This window comes from Calonectris borealis, chromosome 14 (assembly GCF_964195595.1).
Source record: "Calonectris borealis chromosome 14, bCalBor7.hap1.2, whole genome shotgun sequence".
Lineage (NCBI taxonomy): Eukaryota > Metazoa > Chordata > Aves > Procellariiformes > Procellariidae > Calonectris > Calonectris borealis.
Window position 1 is genome coordinate 19,690,242 of NC_134325.1, and position 19,909 is coordinate 19,710,150.

Below are 19,909 nucleotides of genomic sequence, written 5' to 3' on the forward strand. Positions count from 1 at the left end.
GTGATGATGGGGGGGACATGGGGTGGCTTTGGTGGCATTTTGGGGTCAGGAGCCCCATCCCTTAAGGCACAGTGTGGTGATGGAGGGGGGGACATGGGGTTCCTTTGGTGGCACTTTGGGGTCAGGAGCCCCATCCCTTAAGGCACAGTGTGGTGATGATGGGATTGTGGGGTGGCTGTGGTGGCACTTTGGTGTCAGGAGCCCCATCTCTCAAGGCACACTGGTGATGGAGGGGGGTCATGGGGTGGCTTTGGTGGCACTTGGGGTCAGGAGCCCCGTTTCTCAAGGCACACTGGTGATGGAGGGAGGACTTGGGTGACTTTGGTGGCACTTTGGGACAGGAGCCCCATCCCACAAGGCACACCAAGGTGGCCATGGGGACATGTGGTGGCCTGTCGGGGTGAGGAGCCCTGTCCCCATCCCGGGGAGGTGGGTGGGGGGGCACCAGGGGCGGGGGGGGGGGGAGGATGGTCAGAAGCCCCTCGCCTCCAGGCGCAGCGTCACCACGGCGGGTGGCACCTTCTTCTTGAGGCGGTTGAAGTCCTTGGCCGAGCGCCACAGCCAGGTCTGCAGCTCCTTCAGCAACCAGAAATCATCCATCTTCTTGAGGAAGTCATTGGGGGCGACGGGGGTGCCGGGGGACGCGGGGGGCCCGGCGGGGCCGGCGGGCAACGGGTAACCCAGGGAGGACATGACGCCGGCGATGCTGAGCACCAAACCTTGCAGGCTGGAGCAGAAGTGGCCGAGGCGATGGCGTAGCTCGGCGGTGCCCGCCTGCCCGTCCAGCGCCCGCAGGTAGCAGAGCAGCCGGCTGTAGGCGCGGTAGTTGGCGGCTAAGCGGGCGTTGTCGGTCAACCCCCGCCACAGGTCCAAGTCCACCGTGGCGCTGGGCACCCGCTCGGCGCGCGCCAGCCGCGGGGGGTTGAAGTCGGGCTCATTGAAGGGGGGACCCAGGTAGTTCAGCTGCAAGGTAGCGGGGGGGACGGCTGTCAGGCGTCGGGGGGGGTGGCACGGGGGACACTGAGGACGGGGTCGGGGTAGGGACTGCCCCCTGCTTGTCCCCGGTCTCAGGGGCACCCTGCCTGCCACGTCCCAAGTTTCCATGCCCACCATGTCCCCAGTCTCCATGTCTCCCACATCCCAGGTCTCGGTGTCCCCCAGTTGGACATGCCCACCACATCCCGTTCCCATCATGTCCCTTGTCTCCTTGCCCGCCAGGTCCCCAGTCTCCATGTCCCCTTGCCCACGTCCCATGTCCCCCAGGGTGGATGTGCCCACCATGTCCCAGGTCCCCATGTCCCCTAGGTGGACGTGCCCACCAGGTCTCCATGTCCCCCAGGTGGACGTGCCCACCACGTCCCAGGTCCCCATGTCCCCCAGGTGGACGTGCCCACCATGTCCCCTGTCTCCAAGTCCCCCAGGGTGGACGTGCCCACCACATCCCAGGTCCCCATGTCACCCAAGTGGACGTGCCCACCACATCCCAGATCTCTCCATCTCCCTCCCATGTCCCCAGCTTCAATGTCCCTGTCCCCATCATACCCCCAGTCTCCCCACCCCCATCATCATGCCCACGGAGGCACCCATGGGTGAGGTCGAGCCCCCCCCCCCCTGCACCCACCCCCACGGCAGTGCCAACCTCGTCACCCCACGTGCCGGCACCATCGGGGCTGAGCCGGCAGCACCGGGGGCACGTCAGGGCAGAGACGGGGAACCTCCATGTGGGCCGGTGCTGCCGGCGGGCAGGGACAGGCAGATGCCTGCACCTCTGCCTGCACCCTGGGCCGAGGGCAGGGGCCCGGGAGCCGCCCTGCGCCCGGCGGGCGCAGGGCGGCTCCCGGGCCCCTGCCCTTGGCCGATGAGACATTTCCTTGGCCCCCGGCATGGGTGCAGCCGGGCACGGCAGGGGAGACCCACAGCCCCCGGGAAGGGCGGGCAGCACCGTTGGCACCGGGCAAGAGCACATAAGTGCAAACACGTCACCTGTAACTACGGCACACGCGTGTCCGGGAAGCCACGGGCAGGGAGACTTGGCAAGGATGCGTCTTGTGTGTGCACGTGTGTGTACGGGCATGCGTGTGTGTTGGAACGGCGATGCACACGCATGTGTGTATGTGCAGGCACACCGATGCACAAGCACACACGTATGTGCAGGCACACGTGTGCAGACGCATTGATGCACGCATACAGGTGTGCGGCACGCCTGCACGCAGCCACACGTGCACGTGCACACATGTATGTGCAGGCACAGTGATGCACATGCACGCAGGTGTGCAGGCACGCGTGCACGCAGGCGCTCCAATAGATGCATGTATGTGCAGGCATGCATGCGTGCAGCCACACTGATGCACATGTATGTGCAGGCACACGTCTGCTGCCACGCCAATGCGCACACACGTGTGTGCAGGCACACCAACGTACACGCACAACGGTACGCATGCAGGCAGGCACACGGATGCACACATGTATGTGCAGGCACACGTGTGTGCAGGCACTCCAATGCACACACATGTATGTGCAGGCATGCATGCAGCCACACTGATGCGCGCGCGCGCACACACACACGTATGTGCAGGCACACACGCGTGCAGCCACCCCAGTGCACACCCACGTGCGTGCTGTCACGCTCCCACTCGCGTGCACGCCCTCACCCTGCCGTGTGCAGGCAGGGGGTCCCCGGCTGGTGGCATGTCACCACGTGTCACCCCCGCCTGGCACTGCCCCACGTTGCCCCCACCCCACGCCGTGCCTGGTCCACGTGTGCCCTGTGCCACCGCGCCCCGGCTGGACCCCCACTGGTGGGACCGTGGGGTGCGCGGTGCCAGGGAGCGGGTGGGCACAGGACCCTGGTGGGGTGTACCCGCTCCAGGGAGCCCCGACCAGCCAGGGCATCTCCCAGGGGAGACGGGCACGGGGAGAACGGACAGAGCAACCCCCCCGGTGCCACGGGACAGGGCAGGGGGGCAGGCAGGGGGGTGGTGTGGGTGAACCCCTACTCACGTAGGTGCCGGCGAGGGTGCGGAGCTGGTGCTCCAGGTAGCGGGTCAGGTCGTAGGTCTTCTGGATGGACTGGCCGGCGCCCAGCTCCTCCGTGCAGTTCAGGGCGGGCAGCGCCGGCAGGTTGCAGAGCGCGGCGCACAGGAAGGTGAAGATCCCCCAAGAGTCTCCTGCGGGGACACAGCGCCTCAGGGGGGGCATAAAATGGGGGGGGGGGGGGGGAGAGGGGGGCACCTCCTCCCGCCCCTGGGTTTGGGGTGACAGGGACACCCCGGCTGTGGGCAGGACCCCCCCCGACACCATGGGCTGCTCTGTCCTTCGGCTCGGGCACGGCACTGCTGAGCCCTCGGGGATCCCCCGTGCCACCCTCAACCTCACCCTGCGGGGCGACCCACCTGCAAGTGGGGAAACTGAGGCACGGAAGGGCTGTGCGGGGCACCCACACCTGCAAGAGAGCAGCTCGGCACCTGCCCCGGCACAGGGCAGCTCATGCCTTGGCACAGCCAGGGCAGTGCCAGGAGCCTACAGCGATGCCGCCGGCACAGCCGGTGCACCGGGGACCCCCGCCTTGCCGCACTGACCCCGCCAGCGCCGCCGCGCCCGGGCTCCCCTCGGCGCGCTCCCGCCCGCGGGCTGCAGCAACAATCCTTTATATGGTCTGGAGCGAGCGCGGCTCGCGGGGCTCCCGCCGGGACGGCACGGCCGGGTTATATTTGGGCACGGCAACTCACCCACCGTCAATGCCGGAGCGGGCTGGGCATCCCGCGGGGCTGCCGGCAGCCCCTGCCCCGGCGGGGACCCCCGACCACCCCTACCCAGGGAACGGGGTGGGGGGGGGCTGGGACAGGGACCCCGAGGGGCGGCCGGGGCGTGGGGTGACCTTTGCCGAGGCTGCCGGAAACCGCCGAGCGGGTCCCCGTCATCGCCCCTGACGTCAGGGTGGCCTTACGCGCTCCGGCCTCGTTAGCCGGCGGTTGTGCAAAGGTCACGGCCCGCGGCCAGGATGCTCCCGGCCAACTGGCACCTCTCGGCACGCCGGAGCCGGGCTTCCTGGCAACTCCTCCGGCGGGAGGACCCACCGCCGGCACGGCTCACCACCGCAGGGCTCGGCGGGGGCTCCCGGCGTGGGCAGCCCCCACAGCGGCCCCCCGGGGAGGCGAGGCCGGTGGGAGCCCCGCGGTGCCCTCGCGCGTCACCGCTCCCCGTCACGAGTCGCCGGGAGGTTTGGAAACCCGGGAGCAGCCAAGCGTCGGTGACGCACGAAGGTCCTCGGGGACACCCCGGCCCCGGCCGTGCCAGCCCCTGCAGCGGGTACCCGGCTCCCAGCAGCGTGCGGGTGTGCAACAACCCTGCGGGCGTGCAACACGCTGCTCACGCCGGCGATACACCCTGCGGGCGTGCAAGCCGCGGTGCGGTTGTGCAGCGCAGCGCGCAGGCACGTGACACACCACGCATGCGTGTGACACCGCGCAGGTGTGCGGTACAGCATGCGCCACACCCTGCACGTGTGTAACACACCACGCGTGTGCGCGATGCGCTGTGCAGGTGTGCAACACACCGTGCAGGTACGGGATCCACCGTCTAGGTGTGCCACACGCCGTGCAGGAGTGCCGGTACCACACAGGCGTGTGACACACGGTGCACGGGTGGGATACACCATGCAAGCGTGTCGATGCGCGCTGCGCAGGCGTGTGACACGCTGTGCACGTGTGACGCACTGCAAAGGTGTGTGATGCACCGTGCACGCATGACACACCGCGCAAGTGTGCAACACGCCGTGCACGACGCACCACGTGTGTGACACATGGAGCATGCATGACACACCGTGTGTGTGACACACGGAGCATGCATGACACACCACGTGTGACACATGGAGCATGCATGACACACCATGTGTGACACATGGAGCATGCATGACACACCATGTGTGTGACACACGGAGCATGCATGACACACCACGTGTGTGACACATGGAGCATGCATGACACACCACGTGTGTGACACACGGAGCATGCATGACACACCACGTGTGTGACACATGGAGCATGCATGACACACCATGTGTGACACATGGAGCATGCATGACACACCATGTGTGTGACACACGGAGCATGCATGACACACCACGTGTGTGACACATGGAGCATGCATGACACACCACGTGTGTGACACACCGTGCATGCATGACACATCATATAAGCGTGGGATACCCCGTGCATGCGTGTGATGCAGCACGCACGTGTGACGCACCGCGAAGGTGTGTAACACACTGTGCCCGTGACATGTGTGACACACGGCACATGCCGGCGCACGCCCACCGTGGGCTCATCTCAGCCCCGCGTGCCCGGCGGTGGGCGCGTGCAGCCGCTTGCCCGCGGCCAGGCCCCGGCGTGCCGCTGCGTCCCGGCGCGTGGAGCGTGCCGCTGTCCTGCCTTGCGTGCGTGCAAGCGTGCGTGGGACCGGGCGGGGGGGGGGGGGGGCCCGCCACGGTGACTCACCCACCCCCGGGTGTTTGCTTTGGCCGAGCCCCGGCACCGCTGGGCTGGCCGGACCCTCGCCCGCCGCCGGCTCGAGTTTCCAACGCGGGATTTACACCAGCCCTGGTCCTGCCACGGCCAAACCAAACACAGCGGGGGGAGCCGGGCTGGGGGCGCGGGGGGGCCAGGGCTGGCAGGGAAGGGATGGGGATGGAGCCGCCGGCAGCTCCCGGGCAGGTGGCTGGGGCACGGGGTGGAGGAGCACGAGGATGAGGAGAAGGGAGGAAGGGGATGGGGAGGCGCCTGGCAGAGGTGGATGGCTGAAGGCCAGGAGACGGCGGGATGCACGGCCATGGCGGTGGCACAATGGTGGCCATGGCACGGTGGTGGCGGCGGCACAGAAGTGATGCTGGCCATGGCACAGTGGTGGCACAGACGTGGCCATGGCACAGCGGTGGAAGTGGCACAACAGCGATGGTGGCCACAGCACAGCCAAGGCTGTGGCACAACAATGCCGGTGGCACGGCGGTGGCCATGGCACAGCAATGCGGATGGCACGGCGGTGGCCATGGCACAGCAATGCAGGTGGCACAGCAGTGATGGTGGCCATGGCACAGCCATGGCCATGGCACAGCAATGCGGGTGGCACGGCGGTGGCCATGGCACAGCAATGCGGGTGGCACAGCAGTGATGGTGGCCGTGGCACAGCCATGGCCATGGCACAGCAATGCGGGTGGCACAGCAGTGATGGTGGCCATGGCACAGCCATGGCCATGGCACAGCAATGCGGGTGGCACAGCCACGGCCATGGCACAGCAGTGCGGGTGGCACGGCGGTGGCCATGGCACAGCAATGCGGGTGGCACAGCCACGGCCATGGCACAGCAATGCGGGTGGCACGGCGGTGGCCATGGCACAGCAATGCGGGTGGCACAGCCACGGCCATGGCACAGCAATGCGGGTGGCACGGCGGTGATGGTGGCCGTGGCACAGCCATGGCCATGGCACAGCAATGCGGGTGGCACAGCCACAGCCATGGCACAGCAATGCGGGTGGCACAGCAGTGATGGTGGCCGTGGCGGTGGCCCAGCCGTGCCGGGTGCCCCACAGAGCAGCCGCCCTCCCTCGCCCACCCCTGTCACAGCGGCTCGGCGCCGGGCGGAAAATGTCTGGGCACCGGCACAGACAATGGCGGCGGCGGCGGCCCGGCGGGGAGGAGGGAGGCGCGGGGCCGGCACAGCTGGATCCCGGTGACGTCGGAGAGGAAGAGCCCGAGGGTTTCAAAACCGGCCCTGGAGCCCCGCCAGGATGCTCCCAGCCCACGTAAGCAGCTCACGGCGTGGCTGCCCGGGGTCACCCGCTCGGCCCTGGGGGCAGCTGGGGAGCCGGGGGCATGGGACCGGGCACCCCCCCCCCCGGCTCCGACAGCCAGTGCCGGCAGCACCCCAGGGCACCCCTGCTGCCGATGCTGAGGGGCTGCGGTGGGTGGCCGGACACACCGGCCGTGGGCATCCCTCGCAGACGTGGCGGCAGGGATGTTGCTCACCCGCCTTCGGTGGGATGCACACGGAGCCACGGGCACGGCGGCGGGACCCCTGCCCTCCCGCAAGCCACCCACCCCCCTCCCGGCGGCGCGGGCGGCCGGCGCTGGCCAGACCTCCCGGCGAGCGGCCGAGGCGGGAGCGCAGCCGCGGTGCCGGGTGAGCTGTTCCCCGGGCATGCTGTGGGCAGAGCCGCCGAGGTCAGGGGCGACCACAAGCCGCCCAGAGCCGCTTTCCCGAAATCCTCGTGCAAAGCGGGTGCCCGGAGCGGGGGTGGCAGCCGGGAAAGGGGGGACCCCCACACCGGAGCCCCCGGGCAGCGCACAGAGCCGGCCCCGCGGCCCCCGGCACGGCGGCGGGAACCACCGTATCTGATGGGCCGGTGTCCAGCGGCGAGCAGAGCCCCATCCCACCCAGCGGCCCCATTCCCGGCGCTCGCGTGAGAGCCTGGCCCGGGAGGTCCCCAGGCACGGACACGGCGTTGAGGACAAAGTAGCCCTGCCTGCGGGCAAGGCAGGGAGCAGGCAACAGGCAGCGGCCACCTTCCCGGCTAGGGCTGCCTGCCACCCCGACCGGCAGCGCTTAACCCTTCCCCGCGCGCCGTCACGGGGCGGTTTTGCAGCCCAAGGCGGCAGCCAGCCGCTCCGTGGGTCTTGGAGTGGGTGATGCTCAAAGGCAGAAGGACAGGCACCTCTGTGTCCCCGGGCTGCTGGCATTTAACCCCGCCGTGGCTGGGGAGGTGACGCCGTGGCTGGGGAGGTGACGCCGTGGCTGGGGAGGTGATGCCATGGCTGTGGAGGTGACGCCGTGGCTGGGGAGGTGACGCCGTGGCTGGGGAGGTGACGCTGTGGCTGGGGAGGTGACACCGTGGCGTCGGGCAGGCACAGCAGCAGCCCAGTGGAGCCGGCCCAGTGGAGCCGTGAGGATGCTCGTGCTCCGCGTATGCCCTGTACCCGGACATCGGTGGTCACGGCGGTCCCCGAGCACTGACGGGAAGGACACACGTGTCCTTGCTCCCCAACAGCAGCCATGGCCACCGCAGTGGGGTCCCCATCCCCTCCCCTCCCATCCCATCCCATCCCATCCCATCCCATCCCATCCCACGGGATACCACCTGCCCGCTCCCAGCCCACACCTCCATCCCACCCCTCTCCCAGCTCCCCCCTCTCCAGGAGCCACCAAAACCCAGCAGCCCGCAGACCCTGCCTCACCCCCGCCTGCAGCTCCCGCTGCCCACCGTACCCCCACCGGGCCCCTTGGCCCCGCACGACTCCCAGTGAGCGAAGCCGCCGTCCCGGGTGCGTGCGGGGCCGGGGAGCGGGTGGGTGTGCGGGGGGGGGGGGGACACGGCCCCGCGTCCCCCCCACCCCGGCCGTGCCTGCGCTCGCAGCTGAGTGTTTACATCCTGTCTCCTCCGTGTGTTTATAAATGCGGCCGCGCACGGGAGACTCCAGCGAGGCCGTAATTAAGCCGGGCCTGGATTTCCCATCCGGCTTTAGCCAGCGGCACGATGGAAACACCCCCGCCGGCGAGGGGGGCGCAGGCCCCTAATCCCAACCAGACCCCGCCGCCCCGCACGCACAGCCAGCCCGGCACGGGCACGGCACCCACCACCGCCAGTGCCACGGCACCCGTGAGCCATGCAAGGCGCCCCGGCTGCCCTCCCACCCCTCCGGGCGCAGAGCACGGAGCCGCAAACCCCCCGGAGCCGCGGGCCGCCCACCGGCACCCACCCCAGCACCGCTCTCTGGTGTTTCACCGGCGCGAGCCCAGCGCCAGAGCCAGGCCAGCCCCTCTCCGGCGGAGCAGGGGACGCCCGGTGCCACATGGCACTGTGCACCCCAGGTGGCACATCCCTCTCCATCCCCTGGCACCTCCAGACCCGCTGCCACCGCTGGCGTCTCCCGGCCAGCAGCCGCCACCATGCCACGGGGACACTGCCTGGCTGGGTTAGCGTGGGACCGGTGGCTCTGCATGGCCATGCCCGCTGATGACGGCCGTGCCCTGATGCCTGAGCCGGCCCCATGTCCCCTGGCACCCTGGCCAAGCCCGGGACACCTCCGTCACCCACGGGCCATGGCGCTGTCTGTGCCGGGGCGAGCACATCCCCATGTGCCTGCCGGGACGTTGGTGCTGGTGCTCGGCAGGCGGACGAGGGACCACGGGTACCCTGTGCCGAGCAGCGAGGTGCCAGCCCCGGTGGCACAGGGGGACGGGCGCTGCCCTGGCGGCCAGGCAGGTAGGAGCGGGGCCGGGGGGGGGGTGATTTATGGAGCTCCGTGCCACTTAGCAGGGCATAAATCTTCCCCCAGCCCGGCCCTGTAAGCAGAGCCCTCCGCATTTCCCTTCGGAGGCTGCTCGCGGGCTGCGCCTAATGCAGCCCAGATGTGCGCCGCCACCGTGCCCTGGTGCAGCCTGCTAAATAGGCACGGGGACACCGGTGCTGCCGAGCGTCCCCGAGCCCTGCCGGGGCCGAAAGGCTGGGCCACCGCCGGCTGGGGATGCCCCGGAATGGGGAGCAGGGCCGGGACGGCCGGGCTGTCGCCCCGCGGCTCCTCCTGCCGTGCCAGGCTCGGTGTCCCCTTCCCTGCCCGTCCCGGTGCCAGCCACCGGCTGACCACAGGCCCCGGGTCCTGTTGTGCCACCGGCTCCCCGGCCACATCCACCGGCCCCGGCGGTGGGCGGGAAGGAGGAGAGGAAGGGGTGAGGAAGGGCGATGGAGCCATTCGGGATCCCGGCCTCGCTTTTCCGGTTCCCCGGCGCTCGCCCCGCTTTGCCCGTCCTGCGTCACGCCGGCACCGCGGGAGCTGGAGCCAAACCTGGCGCCGGCCTCGTGCTGCCCCGGCCCCGGTCCCACCGGGTGGGAGCCCAGGGAGCCTCACGGCGTCCACAGTTTGACCTTTTAAGGGTGTTTTCCAGCATTTTCCCCGTCCTTTCCGGGCAAGGAGCCCCCAATCCCGGTGTGCCACGGGGCCAGCCAGCCCCCCAACCACTCCGGCTCTCCCGGGACCCCTGAGGCGGCCGCTTGGTTTGGGGGAGCAAAACCATCCCACAGCCGCAGCCGCAGCCCTTGGGACGATTCCCCTCTGGAAAGCGACATTTCTCCGGCACCCCAAAATCCCGCTGCCATCTCCCGGCAGAATCTCGCCCGCTCCAGCAAAGGCGTTCCGAGGCAAGCCCTGAAATTCAGCCCCGGGCAGGAAAAATAACTCTTCCTGCCCCCCCAAAAATCCCAGCGACTTTCATTTTCCTCCCCTCTGTCAGTCCTGGGGTTTAATTCTCCGTGCTCAGCGGCGGTTCCCTCCCCGGTAATCACAAACATGCATGGAAAAGAGGGAACGAAAGGGAAAAAAAAAAAAAAAAAAAAAGGAAAAAAAAAAACCAACACAAACCCAGAGAGGGGAAAGTCTTAAATCAATCCCAAAGCCAGACAGACGTTTTAATCACATCAAATTAAAATCAGCAGCGGCTCGGAAAGGAAAAACCATGGCAGGCAGAGCGCAGGCAGCCCCCCCCCGCCCCGGCCCCGGCCGGCAGCACCCAGCGACTCGGTCTTACCTGAGAGCTCCCCAGCAACATTTAGCATAGTCGGGGTGCAGGGTGGGGTTGGGGGGGACGGAAGGCGCAGGGGGGGGAATGACGAGAAGAGCCCAAAACGGGGAGTTTGGCTCTTGCTCCGCACCCCGAGCGGCCGGCCGAGCCCGCCTGCTCGCCTCTGCCCTGGCTCGCTTGCTCGCTTGCGCTCGCTTGGGGTTTTTTTGGTTTGGTTTTGTTGGTTTTTTTTTTTTTTTCTTTTCCCTCTCGCTATTTGTTTTGGTTTGTGTTTGCTTGGGTGTTAGGTGGAAAAAAAAAAAAAAAAAAAAAAAAAAAGGCAAAGCTGTCTGGGTGGGTTTTTGGGGTGTGAGTGTGTGCACGGTTCGCACCACGCTCCGGCTGCCTCGCTCACCGCCTTTTCCCCCTTTCCACCTCCCTTGATTTGCTCTTTTGATTGGTGTCCAGGAATGCAAGAATATAAAAAAAAAAAAAAAAAAAAAAAAAAACCGCCAGCTCGCATACACCCTCGGCAAGCTGCTGCCTCCCTTCTCTTTTTTTTTTTTCTTTCCTTCTTTTTTTTTTTCCAAATTCAAGTGTTAAGCAGAACCAGGTTGCTTTCAAGAATGTATTTGATGCAATTGTACACAAGAGCGGGCTCCATTCATTCCCTCCCTCTCCCCCGGCCCTTCCCCTCCCCACCACCCCGCCACCCCCGGGGTCCCGGCGCCGGGCAGAGGTGGGGAGGCTGGAGCCGAGCCCCGGCGGCGGCGAGGGGAGGGAAGGGGGTCCCCGGGGTGCTGCTGGTCGGGCAGGATGGGGGGGGGGGGACACCCCCCGTTTTTCTCCCTCTTTTCGCCCCCCGCCCCCCGGCTCTGGCTCCCGCACGGCTTTTGTTAGTGGCAGCGGCGGGGCCGGTGCGGGGCCGGTGCGGGGTCGGTGCGGGGAAAGGGTGGGGGGGGTCTCCTACCTGCTCTCAGCTCCATGCGGGACAGGCGCGGGGCCGGGGCGGTGGGTGCGTGGTTGGGGGTTCCCGGGCAGGCAGGCAGCGGTCCCGCACACCGGAGCGGGACTCCGGCTCCCATTTGCCGGTCCGAGCCCTCTCGCCTCTTCTCCTCCCGACGTGAAGAAGCCGCCGCCGCCGCCGCACGCCGAGAGCCCGGTCCCCGGGGGGGGGGGGGTCCGGGGAGGGGATGGGGTGGGGGGGGGGAGCGGGGCGAGGTGCGGCGGAGCGGCTCCTCTCGCCGCCCCGCAGCGGGGCCGGGGCGTGGGGGGGGGGTGTGGACGGGGAAGGGGGGGGGGCGTGGGGTGCCAGCCTGCCCACTCCCCCCCCCTCCCCGTGGGCAGGGGCCGGGGCAGTGGGAGCGGGGAGGGGCGGCTGGAGGGATGGGGAGGCGCAGAGACAGGCGGGCGGGCGGGCAGCGAGGGCCGGCCGGTGCGAGGCGGGTGGCGGGACAGACAGACAGACAGACAGACATGCGGGCTGTCCTCGCCTCTCCTCTGGCACGGCCAGCCCCCTCCCCTGCCGCTCGGCCGGTAAAGAGAGGGGGTCCCCCGCGCCCACCCCCCCGTCCCGGTTGCCAGCGGAGGGGACGGGACGGGAGCGCGGGGACCCGCAGCCCCGCGGCCGCTGCCCCGCCGGGACGGCCCGGGGCGGCGGCAGGTGAGCGGCCGGGAGCGGTCGGTGGGTGGGTGGGTCGGGGGGGGGAGTGCGGCCGTCGGGGCCCCGGTGGGCTCCGGGTCCCGGTGGCGGCAGAGCCGGAGCCCATCGGAGCGGCGGCGACTCAGCCCCACGGCCGCCGCACCGGCTACCGGAGGGGATCTTCCGCCCCCGGGGGGAGCTTTCCCCGGCACCCCTGGTCCCACGGCCACGCGGGGACGGGGAGGGAGCCCGGTCCCGCACACGACCCCCCACCCCCTCCCCACTCCTCCCGTGGGGGGCGGGAGCCAGCAGCCGCTTCCTTCCCAATTAACCTCCCCCGTTAAGACGAACCCCGACCCGGCGCTCGTGCGGACTTTGGCAATGACCGTGGCGTTTCTCATAACCCACTCGGGATGAGTGGGGCGGGTGCCCGGGGCGAGGGCAGACCCCCAGGGCCAAGTGTGGCATAAAACCCCGTCACCCGCAGCAACAGGGGAGGTGGGGGGGTGCGATCCGACAGCCAGACCCCCCCCCCCCCGCGGGTGACCCACAGCCACGAGTGGGTGCTGCCACGGAGGCGAGCGGCAGGAGAAGCCGAAGGGGCTCTCTCAGCAACCAGGGGAACGTCCTCGCCTGCGTTGGCTCCCCCGAAAAAGCTTTGTTTAAAACAAAGGCGCTGGCCGGCCGGCGCTGCTCGGGAGCGCCGGGAAGGGCCGGGAGGTAAAAGGCGGATTCGTTCCGACTGCGGCCCCCGGCCCCGGCCAGGTCTGAGCCCACCCGGCTCCTCGGCTGGCGGCAATCGCCTCCTCCCGGCTTTCTCCAGGGCACGGAGCAGCGGGGCGTCTGCTCGGAGCATGCCGAGACCAGCCTTTCCCCGAAATCCAGGGGGAACCTCCGTGTCGAACCCGCCGGCCTCGGGTTTAGGGACCCCCGCGCAGATAAACCACGCTCGGACGCGGAGCGCGGCAGCGCCGGGGCGGTTTATTGGTTGGGAGCCGCAGGTTTGGTGTTGAATCCGTGAGGAAGCACCCAACACACGTGCTGCGGGGCGGCGGGGCGGGGTGGGGGGGCTCCGGATCCCTCTGGTTAAGAGAGGGGATTCTCCGCACGCTGCTCCAGCCCGGATGATGCCGCCGCTCGCTCGGCCACAGGGCGCTGCCGGGAAGGCGAGGCGGCGAGCCCTGCGGAGCGGCGGCAAGCCGCGGAGAGGAAAAAGCTCCCCAGCGCTCGCTCGGGGTGGGTGCTGCAGCCCCGAGGGTGAGGGTGGGGGGCTACGGAGGTGTTGGCGGGACAGCCCCCGCACCGGGATGGAGCTGTGGCACCGGGAAAGCCAGGGAGAGCGGCTCCGCCGAGGGAAGATGCCTTGGCCCGGTTCCCCGGCAGCGTGCCGGAGGGGGTCCCCACCTCCACCCCTGCCCGCACGGCGTGGGGCCAGCCTCTCCGCTCCGCTCCCCCAGCCGCGGTGCAGGGTATCTGGTTTCCCCCCCGAGCAAACAGCCCCCGCCAGCAGCGTGGAGCGGTTGGGAAAAGCCGCCTTCACGTCCCCGGGGGGCTGCAGCGCGGCCGGAGCTGCGGGAGCGGCTGCCAACGGCGGGGTGGGGGGCGGCCGTCGAGCCCTGCCCGCCGAAGCGGCGGCGGGGCTGCCCGGCGCTGCCCTGTCCCCTCCCCAAAAGGCAGCGCCGAGGTCGTTTCTGGTGAGTTTTCCAGCTCCGCGGCTGCACGGCTCACGCTGGGCCGACACCTGAGAGGAGAGAGGAGGAGGAGGAGGAGGGTAACGTGGCCAACGGATGCGGCACGAGCCCCCCAGCCCAGCAGCACCCTCACAGAGCCAGCAGCCCAGCGGTGAGACCACCCCCCACAGCCGGTGCCTTCCTCCCCGGCTCCCTCCTGGCTTCCCCAGCCCCCTCGCCTCTGCCGTGCCGGCCGGTGGTGCCAAGATGGAGCCCCTGCCCCGGGCCAGGGGGGGCACAGGCAGATCAGACGGCTGGAAAGCCGCAGCCCGCGACGGCCCCGCGTGGGAGAGGCCGTGTCCCCCCCCAGCCCTCGGGGACCACGTCAGCGCCGTGGGCAGCTGACCTCACCTTCGTCCCGGCCCGGGCAGCGTGGGTCCCTCCGCCGGCGCCACTGCCGGCCCTGCCTCCCACTGCTGACCTTTGCGGCGGGCAGCTCGCCGTCTGCCCGCTCGCAGTCGCGCCACTGCCGCTGCCCGCCTGCCCGCGGCCCCCTCGCGCTCCTACCTGACCCCTCCGCGGCCCCCCAGCTCCGCATCCGGCCCCGTTCGTGACATCCCGGGGCTGCACCATGGCCCTGGGCCCCTGGTAGATGGAGGAGAGAGAGAGAAGAGGGGCTGCTGGGTGCCCCGAGTGCCAGGGCGGACCCAGAAAGCCCTGCACCGGGGAGGGTTTTAGCCCCAAACCGCCTGCAGCCCCTCCGAGCCATGGGCTGGGGCAGGAAGGGCACCGTCCTGGCTCCTCGGGGACACTGAGCAGGCGTTGGGCCCGGCGGTGGCAGGCGCCTGTCCCCTCCTGCCGGGCAGGGAGCAGGAGCCCAGCTGTGGCCGTCTGTCTCCCCGCGCCGCTGGCTGGGCAAGGGCACCGCGCCATGTGCTCGGGACGCCGTGCCGGGAAGGAAGCGGCGGCTCACGGGGGAGCGGGCAGCCGCCGGCGCCGGGAGACGACCCCGAGCCCACCGGGCAGGAGGCGGCACCCAGGGATGGCAGGGAAGGTGACAGGGATGAGGGTCCCCGACCCCGGGAGAGGTGGAGCGGGGGTGGGCTGAGCCTGGGGGTGCCGGAGCCCCCCAAGGGCTGCCAGGCTCCTGCCCCCGGCCCATATCCAGCCCAGTCCCCAGTGCCTCGTCAGCGCTGGCTCCGGGCGGCCAGGGGAAGAGGGAGGGGTGCGCGTGGCTTTGGCCACCGCTGAGGTGTGTGTGTCACGACCGCAGCCAGCTGCGTCCTATCCGCAGCCCCATAAAACGCTGAGCCCCGAGGCCAGAGCCCCTCCTGGGGACGCCGGCTCCAGAGGAGCCCGGCTGCTGTTCAAGAGCTGGAACGGACGCTCACACACAATCCCATCCTCCTCCTCCTCCTCCTGGGAGGAAGGGGCCGGTAGCCAGTGCTCACCCCAGGGGTGGAGAGAGGCAGATCCAGCCTACCCCGGGGGGCCGGACCCCGATCCCAGGCCAAGGCAGGCCCGGGGGTCCCCTGAGCTCCCCGCCTGCGGTCCGAGCCCAGCCGCACACACGTGGCTTGGCCCGCAGAGCGGCCCCACAAAGGTCGAAAGTTTGCATACCTGGAGGGGATGCGCTGCGGAGGGGCGTCGGGTCGGAAATCCTGGACGCAGGGCATTCGGAGAGGCGCTGAGCACCAGCGGCACACCTGAGACGGAAAAGAGGAGGAGGAGGAGGACGCCGTCGCCGCGTGCTGAAGGACGGCAGCCGTGGGAAAGGGGCTCCACGACCCCGCTCCCCGCCTCCCCCCCTCAGGTGCCAGCCCCGCTCCGCAGGCTGCGCGCTGGGGCCCCTCAGCTTGGGCTCCGCGGCCACCGAGCCCAGGAGGAGGGACTTGGGCAGCCGCTGATCCTGCCGCGGGTGGGAGCCGGCTGAAGGACCCTGCTGCGAACACGAGTCAAGTTCCTCGCAGCCAGATCCCCCGGCCTCCCTCGAGGCCCCAACCTGAGAGCCGGTGGCTCCGGGCTGGCTGCCTGTGTGAGGAAAGCGATTTGTTGAGCTCCAGCCTCCCCGGCAGGACTCCTTACCCTCTTTACTGCTTTCATACTCTCACCCGCTTCAGACACGGCGCCGGCATTCCAGGTATGAGCTTCCCCGCCTTCCACCACGGCACAGCCGGCAGCGCCTGCGGGATAGAGAGACCCGGGTACAGCATTCCCGCTTGCCCATGTGCCCTCAGCCACTGCCCGGGAGGGGTTTGGGGGCAGGGGTCCCCCAAACACCGGGCTCACGGGAGGCACTGGAGTGAGGACGGCTCCGCCAGCTACCACACGCCCTCGTGTGGGCGGCCAGCCGGCTCCGGGGAGCTGCAGCCCTTCCCAGCCCCAGGGTGGGCACCGGGGAGCACTGTGCCCCAGGAGTGTGGGCAGGGGCTGGCGACAGCAGCGTGATGGAGGAGGCTGAGCTGAAGGGAACGAGAAGAGAGGGTGAAGCTGACGGAGGGGCAGCCTGACCCCAGGGTGCTGCTGGGAGAGAAGGGGGAGGCAGGCGGGAGGCGATGCTCACCAGGCACTGACGGGGCAGCAGCTGAAGGGAGAAGGGGGCAGCTGGAGCCCCGGCAGGCTGCGTCTGAGGGGCTGCAGGGGCCCTGCGGAGAGCCACGGCGCAGGCTGGGGCTACCAGGGCCGCCGGGGACGGCACAGGCCCCTCAGGGAGGCCCGGGGACCCGGGAGAGGGCTGGGGCCCGGCAGGCCGGGGACAGAGCCCGGGGAAAGCCCAGGGACAAGTCAGGAGGCCCAGGGAATGAGCCGGGGGCAGGCGGGCGGCCACGGGGTCAGGGCGAGGGCCTGGAGACGGGAGGAGGGCAGGCCGGGGCCCGGGGCCGGGCCGGGGAGCAGGGCCGGGGCCGGGGAGCCGTGCTGAGGGGAGCACACCCGCCGCTCGCCGTCGAGGCCCTATTGGCTGAGCGGCACGTCACTCCAATCGCCGGCAGCGCCTGCGCCCTGCCGCCCAATAGCGAGCCACACGGGGGGGGGGGCGGGCTTGGCCGCGCGCGCGCGCGCGTGCCGCCGGGTGCCCGGAGGACGGGGTGGGGCCGCCCGCGGTCACGTGAGGCGAAGCCCGGCGCGAGAACGCCGGCTCGAGAACGCCGCCGGGCCGTCACGCGGCCGCGCCGACCAATCGGCCGGCGGCGAAGGCGGGACGGAGGCAGGCTGCCGCCCAATGGGAAAGCGGCGGGCCAGGGCGGTGCGGGAGCGGGGAAGGTGCCGGCGCGGCGCGGCGGTGAAGCGGGCGGAACCACTGGCGGCTGGATAGGGAGGCGGGCGAGACCATTCCGGGGGCCGCTGGGGGGCGCTGCGGGGGGGGGGGGGCGAACAACTGCCGGGAGGGGGGGGGGGAGCTGGGCGCGTCCACCGCAGGGGGGGTGGCGAGGCCGCCGCCGGGCGCAACCATCTGGTGGGGGCGTGGCTCCGGGGCGGGGGCGTGGTTGAGGGCGTGGTCTCAGCTAAGGGGGCGGGGGCCGGGGCAGGGAGGCGCGAAGCCCCCACGTGCCCGCCCGGTCCCGGTCCCGCGCCATGAAGTGCATCGTCACTGGCGGCAACGTCAAAGGTGAGCGGGGCCGGGGGGGAGCGGGGGGGGGCACGGGGGTGTGGGGGGCACGGGGGTGCCCTGCCTCACCTTCCCCCCGCCTCGCCCCCCCAGTCCTCGGCCGAGCCGTGCACTCCCTGTCCCGCATCGGGGACGAGCTCTACCTGGAGCCCACCGAGAGCGGGGTATGGGACACCGGGGGGGGCCTGGCTGGGAGCTGGGGGGGGGGGCAGCTGTGCCCCCCCGCCATCCCCGCTGGGGGGGGCAGGCGGTGCCAGCACGCTCTGTCCCCTGTGTCCCCCCCCCCCGCAGCTCTCCCTGCGCACTGTCAACTCCTCGCGTTCCGCCTTCGCCTCCTTCCTCTTCGCGCCCCTCTTCTTCCAGCGGTACGAGACGGGCGGCCCCCAGCCCGACGGAGAGCTCCTCCGATGCAAAGTCCTCATGAAGGTGCAGCACCCACCGCCGGCACCCTGCCCGCGCACCCCCAAAGCTCCCCAGTGTGTGTGGGGGGTGGCCAGGGTGACCGTCCCCGTATCCGTCCCCTGCCCGTAGTCCTTCCTGAGCGTTTTCCGCTCGCTGCCCTCGCTGGAGAAGACGGTGTGGAAATGCCTCATCCTGCTCAAACCCCGGGCCAGCCGCCTGGTCGTGCAGCTCCACTGCAAGTACGGTGAGTGCCAGCGGGGACGCGGGGGCGGCGGGGGGGGCGACGACGACGACACACACGCTGGCATCGCCGTCCCACCCCGCTGAGCCGGTGCCCTGCCCTGCCAGGCGTCACCAAGACCCACAACCTGGCCTTCCAGGAGTGCGAGCGGCTGCAGGCCATCTTCGACACCCAGCGCTGCGCCAGCAGCCTCTGCGCCCCGGCACGGTGAGCGGGGCCGGCAGCGGCACGGGGAGGGGGGACTGCAGGTGACAAAGGGGATATGGGTGGCACTGGGATGGGCAGGGGGATGAGGGTGGATGGAAGGAGGGACCCTGGCTGGCACTGCGGGGTTTGGGGTGCTCAGCCCCAGGTGTGCCCCCCTTGATGTGCCCGCAGGGTGCTGGCGGAGGCCGTGGTCCACTTCCCCCAGACGCTGGCTGAGGTGACGCTGGGCGCTGGTCCCGGGGGCAAGATCAGCCTCCGAAACTACGTGGAGGACGAGGCAGGTGAGCCCGGTGGGGTGGGGGGGCCCCCGCCCCGTCCTTGGGGTGCTGGCAACAGCCCCCTGACCCACCTCCTTCCCCCCCCAGAGCCCAGCAAGACGATGGTGACGGAGCTGTGGCTGGCCGAGGACGAGTTCCAGACGGTGGCCGTGACCCCAGGCTCCCGCATCACCTTCTGCCTCAAGGAGTTTCGGGTGAGTCCCTGCCTGGGTCCCCCCCTCCAGCCCCGGGTCACCCCTCAGCCCCCCTCAACCTCCTCTTTGTCCCCAGGGGCTGCTGACCTTCGCCGAGGCCTCCAACCTGCCCCTCACCATCCACTACGACGTGCCCGGCAGGTAGGAGCGGGCGCCCCGACCCCCCTGTGCCGGCCCTGCCCCTGGCCCCCCCCTTAGGCCCTCTGTGCCCCCAGGCCGGTGGTCTTCACCCTGGATGACACCATGCTGGAGGTCCACCTGGTGCTGGCCACCCTCTTGGACCCGGAAAGGAGCTCACAGCCCCCCACGGCCAACGGGTAAGCGGGGCTTGTGTCAGCTTCGGGGTGGGTGACAGTCCCAGCTCAGCCCTCCAGCTGCTGTCAGTAGGGACCAGAGTGAACAGTCCCCTCTTATCCGCTCTCTCCCCAACAGCGCGTCCCACCTGCCTGCCCCATCAGATGACTTCGCCGATGACCTTGAATCCTACATGATTGCCATGGAAACCAGCGCCTACGAGGAGGGCTCGGGGGCGCCCCCCAGCCCCACCTTCCCCCTGCGCACCCCACGTCCAGCTGAAAGCGACCCTGAGGAGGAGGAAGAGGAGGAAGAGGAGGAGGAAGGAGCTGTGCCGGGGACGCCCCCTCACAAAAAGGTCTGGGATGGGCACGGGTGTGCCTGGGGGTGGGGGGACGGGCGCAGCCCCCTCCTGACCTCCACCTCTCCCCACAGTTTCGCTCCCTGTTTTTCGGCTCGGTGCTGACGCCGGGGGGGCCCAGCCCGGCCCCCACCCAGGAGGTGCTGGCAGAGGACAGCGACGGCGAGTACTGAGAGCCCCGAGGGCGCAGAGCTGCCGGCACCCCTGTGTGACCCCCGCAACGTCCAGGACGGGCAGCACCCCAATCCAGCACCGCCCCCCAAACACAGGCAACCCCCCCACGACCCATTACAAGTTTATTCCCAAAAAATCCTCCTGCCCGCCCCCCCCCTCCCTCCACTGCCATCCCAGGGCTGGGCTCTGGGCTCCCCCCTCGCCCCAGCGGTCCCTGCCCTGGGGGGGCTGTATTTGGTTCGGTGGAGCGTGGCAGGGGGAGGCAGGATCTTACAAATAAAAAAATGAGTCGAA

At 69.9% G+C, this 19,909-nt stretch overlaps 3 protein-coding genes across 4 annotated transcripts; 1 reads left to right on the top strand and 2 right to left on the bottom strand.

Moving 5' to 3' along the window:
• Nucleotides 1-471: 471 nt before the first annotated feature.
• Nucleotides 472-11,726, bottom strand: CLCF1 (cardiotrophin like cytokine factor 1). Of its 2 annotated transcripts, none has more exons than XM_075162815.1 (3): nucleotides 11,516-11,726; nucleotides 3,001-3,167; nucleotides 472-963 (listed from the first exon to the last, which is right to left on the bottom strand). In XM_075162815.1, exons 1-3 carry the CDS (start codon nucleotides 11,628-11,630, stop codon nucleotides 472-474), a joined length of 774 nt encoding a protein of 257 aa, XP_075018916.1. In that variant the 5' UTR covers nucleotides 11,631-11,726. The 2 variants fall into 2 exon arrangements, with proteins under 2 accessions (XP_075018916.1, XP_075018915.1); XM_075162814.1 differs by having other exon boundaries at nucleotides 10,573-11,629.
• Nucleotides 11,727-12,584: 858 nt separating this feature from the next.
• Nucleotides 12,585-16,882, bottom strand: LOC142088451 (uncharacterized). The gene is made up of 4 exons (XM_075163834.1): nucleotides 15,943-16,882; nucleotides 15,478-15,563; nucleotides 14,269-14,502; nucleotides 12,585-13,928 (listed from the first exon to the last, which is right to left on the bottom strand). The coding sequence occupies exons 3-4, from the start codon at nucleotides 14,488-14,490 to the stop codon at nucleotides 12,585-12,587; spliced, it is 1,566 nt and encodes a 521-aa protein (XP_075019935.1). The 5' UTR covers nucleotides 14,491-14,502; nucleotides 15,478-15,563; nucleotides 15,943-16,882.
• A 509-nt stretch (nucleotides 16,883-17,391) lies between these two features.
• RAD9A (RAD9 checkpoint clamp component A) lies at nucleotides 17,392-19,907 on the top strand. Its single transcript, XM_075163440.1, has 11 exons — nucleotides 17,392-17,464; nucleotides 17,558-17,628; nucleotides 17,756-17,890; nucleotides 17,996-18,110; nucleotides 18,215-18,314; nucleotides 18,486-18,595; nucleotides 18,680-18,786; nucleotides 18,863-18,927; nucleotides 19,002-19,103; nucleotides 19,219-19,438; nucleotides 19,516-19,907. Exons 1-11 carry the CDS (start codon nucleotides 17,431-17,433, stop codon nucleotides 19,612-19,614), a joined length of 1,158 nt encoding a protein of 385 aa, XP_075019541.1. The 5' UTR covers nucleotides 17,392-17,430; the 3' UTR covers nucleotides 19,615-19,907.
• Nucleotides 19,908-19,909: the final 2 nt, after the last annotated feature.